Source organism: Episyrphus balteatus, chromosome 3, assembly GCF_945859705.1.
Source record: "Episyrphus balteatus chromosome 3, idEpiBalt1.1, whole genome shotgun sequence".
NCBI lineage: Eukaryota > Metazoa > Arthropoda > Insecta > Diptera > Syrphidae > Episyrphus > Episyrphus balteatus.
In genome coordinates this window covers 118,935,689-118,937,154 of record NC_079136.1, presented here as the reverse complement: position 1 = coordinate 118,937,154, position 1,466 = coordinate 118,935,689, and the positions used below count along the sequence as shown (strand labels likewise).

Genomic DNA, 1,466 nt, shown 5'->3' with positions numbered 1-1,466 from the left:
CCCCAAAAGCGATATTAATTAATTGAAGAAAAATAATTACACCAAAAACTTATATTTGAGTATATCTTTTAAACGACACGGACTGTATCAAAATATAAATAAACATAATTACTATGCACAATGTTTAACTTAAACATGGATTAATTCATATATTCAGTGACCTCTAGCCTCAGGCAAATTTTACACTTTTCTCTCAAAGCTATTAACCGCTCTTGGCGGTTTGACAAATTTTTTCATTCATCAATATAATTTCTCCAAGAATTTATTTTTGAATAAGTTTATAAGTCATCTTCTAAAATGCCCCCGAAGAAGGCCCGAAGGGCCACATATTCTACATTAAAACGGTTTTATTTGTTAAGATAAATGTTTGCATGATCAAGTAGGTGTGTCAAGAATATTGAAATTTTGAACTTTATTCAGTATTGGTAATTTATTCGTTAACTAAGAATTCTAAATTAGTTAGTTGGGTCGATGAAAGTTTGAAGAATTTTTATATAAAAGCTAGCTTATTCTATCATCTAGTTTAAAAGGTAATCACTCTTTGCTGAAACCAGTCAAGTTATTCACCATGAAACTATTGCCAATTGTTGTGTTAATTTTGGTTGCGATGGTCCTCAGTTCATCCGCTGAAAAGAGGAAAGGTATTAACATTGTGATTTTTTTTTAATTTTAACAAAAAATAAACATGATCCAAATTTTTTTTCAGGTAGTAAGTTGGAAAATTCCAATCGGAATCGCGAAAAGGACAATGCAATAAGGATGTGGTTCAATAAACAACAATCATCATCAAAGCCAACAATTTTGGTGGTGAGCGGAGGCGGGGCCGGAATGATGACTAGTGGTACAGGAGGTAATAGTGGAACTAGTGGCACTGGAGGTAATAGTGGAACTAGTGGAACTTTCGGTTCTGGCAGATATCGTGAGGAATATGAAGACGAAGATGATGAAATTGATCAATTTGATGATGAAGATGAAATTTTGCTTGGAAACAAGAAACAAAAAAATGTATTGAAACTTAAAAAGATCAATGGAAAGAATCAAGGTTATAAGTTAATTATTCCTTCCATGTATTTGCGTAATAGTGAAAAAAATACACAAGCAAGAAAATCTGGAGCAATGAAAAAACGTCGCCAATAAGTCAAAATATAACTTGGACTTAATGTTAACTATGAATTTAAAAAAAAAAAAAAAACTTTGGCCAGATTTACAATGTTTTGACTTAATAGAACAAAATTAAAAATGAATAAAATATTTATAAATTATTTAAACGAAATAAGTTTTTTTTTTTGTGAATTTTTTTTTTTTTGTTTCTAGTTTTGTGAAAAAAGATACACATTTTCAAAACTTTCATAAAAAAGAAGGTACAGGTTAAAATAATCATGTGTGTGCAATTCACTTGTGATAAAGTGAAACATTAAAAAATCATTTTTCTTGAATAAAAAATCGAAAAAATCTAACTTTTGTTT

General features: G+C 29.4%; 1 protein-coding gene across 1 annotated transcript; it reads left to right on the top strand.

The window, feature by feature from the left end:
• Nucleotides 1–308: 308 nt before the first annotated feature.
• On the top strand, nt 309–1,175 carry LOC129917151 (uncharacterized). The gene is made up of 2 exons (XM_055997535.1): nt 309–641; nt 707–1,175. Exons 1-2 carry the CDS (start codon nt 569–571, stop codon nt 1,135–1,137), a joined length of 504 nt encoding a protein of 167 aa, XP_055853510.1. The 5' UTR covers nt 309–568; the 3' UTR covers nt 1,138–1,175.
• Nucleotides 1,176–1,466: the final 291 nt, after the last annotated feature.

Excerpts from the sequence above, each read along its gene's own strand:
- LOC129917151 (XM_055997535.1), top strand. The coding sequence starts at position 569 with ATGAAACTATTGCCAATTGTTGTGTTAATTTTGGTTGCGATGGTCCTC. Across the intron at positions 642-706 it reads ATCCGCTGAAAAGAGGAAAG|GTAGTAAGTTGGAAAATTCC; the intron begins GTATTAACATTG and ends ATTTTTTTTCAG.